The sequence below is a fragment of the Meleagris gallopavo genome, unplaced genomic scaffold (assembly GCF_000146605.3).
Source record: "Meleagris gallopavo isolate NT-WF06-2002-E0010 breed Aviagen turkey brand Nicholas breeding stock unplaced genomic scaffold, Turkey_5.1 ChrUn_random_7180001849271, whole genome shotgun sequence".
Lineage (NCBI taxonomy): Eukaryota > Metazoa > Chordata > Aves > Galliformes > Phasianidae > Meleagris > Meleagris gallopavo.
The window spans coordinates 1-1,018 of NW_011116583.1; the positions used below are offsets into that span (position 1 = coordinate 1).

General features: G+C 59.3%; 1 protein-coding gene across 1 annotated transcript; it reads left to right on the top strand.

Moving 5' to 3' along the window:
• Positions 1 to 5: 5 nt before the first annotated feature.
• On the top strand, positions 6 to 994 carry LOC104915757 (AT-rich interactive domain-containing protein 1A-like; the record flags this gene model as incomplete). Its single annotated transcript, XM_010726678.2, is given in 2 exon segments — positions 6 to 143; positions 145 to 994. Coding segments are annotated over 2 exon segments (582 nt in total), but the record flags the coding sequence as incomplete, so codon positions are not given.
• Positions 995 to 1,018: the final 24 nt, after the last annotated feature.

Here is a 1,018-nt window from a genome sequence, read left to right on the forward strand (position 1 = left end):
GGGCAGTATGTCCATCAGCAGAGGCCCAGGACCCTTTTCCAGCGCTGGGGTCGAATGCCGTCCTCTCCCCTCAGAGCCTGGTTTTGGAAACGCTCAGCAAACTCAGCACCCGGGACGCCAACGTGGATTTGATTCTCGCGGCTCCCCCCCATCAGCCGCTTGGAGACGCTGTACAGCACCCTGCTGCGTTTCCTCCGCGACAGAAAGAGCGCGGTGTGCCGAGAGATGGCCGTGGTCCTGCTGGCCAGCTTGGCACAGGGACACAGCCTGGCAGCGAGAGCGATTGCTTTGCAGGAGAGGAGCATTGGCGACTTGCTGGGCTTCTTGGAGGACAGCCTGGCCGCCGCGCGGTGCCAGCAGAGCCAGGCCGGCCTGGTGCACGAGCAGAACGCGCCCTGCGAGCCGGTGAGCGTGGACATGATGCGCCGAGCTGCTCGGGCGCTGCTCGCCCTGGCTGAGGTGGACGAGAGCCGCTCGCAGTTCACGCTGCACGAGTCGCGGCTGTTGGACATCTCCGTGTCGCCCGCGGTGGATTCCTTGGTCTCCCAAGTGATCTGTGAGGTGCTGTTCTTAATTGCCCGGCCCTGACAGCTGCGGGGTGCAGCTCACCCTGTGTGAGTGTGTGTCAGCGGAGAACTGAGAAGCCAACGGTTGCCCTTTATTTATGCACAACCACCTTGGGGAATCCACTGCCTGCGCTGTCCTGCTTCTCCCTTGGAGGATGATGTCCCCATTCCCTTTCCCCTTCTCCTGTTCTTCAAATTTGTCCTAAATCCCCAAAATCCCCAATTAAAAGAGACAAAGTTCTCTCTACACGGAGGACTCTTAAATTTTGTTTTAGCCAAAGTTGCTGTCTTCTACTGTGCGTGTGGGGAGAACAACTTGTCCCCCTTTCCCCACCCCTTTCTAGCATGACGAGTTACGATGCCCTGCAGAGCGAGACGCAGGTATTTCATCTCTTGCCAGGCGGCCCTCCCTGGGGGCTGCTGTACAGGGCTCTGCCTTTTAAGTCATGGCT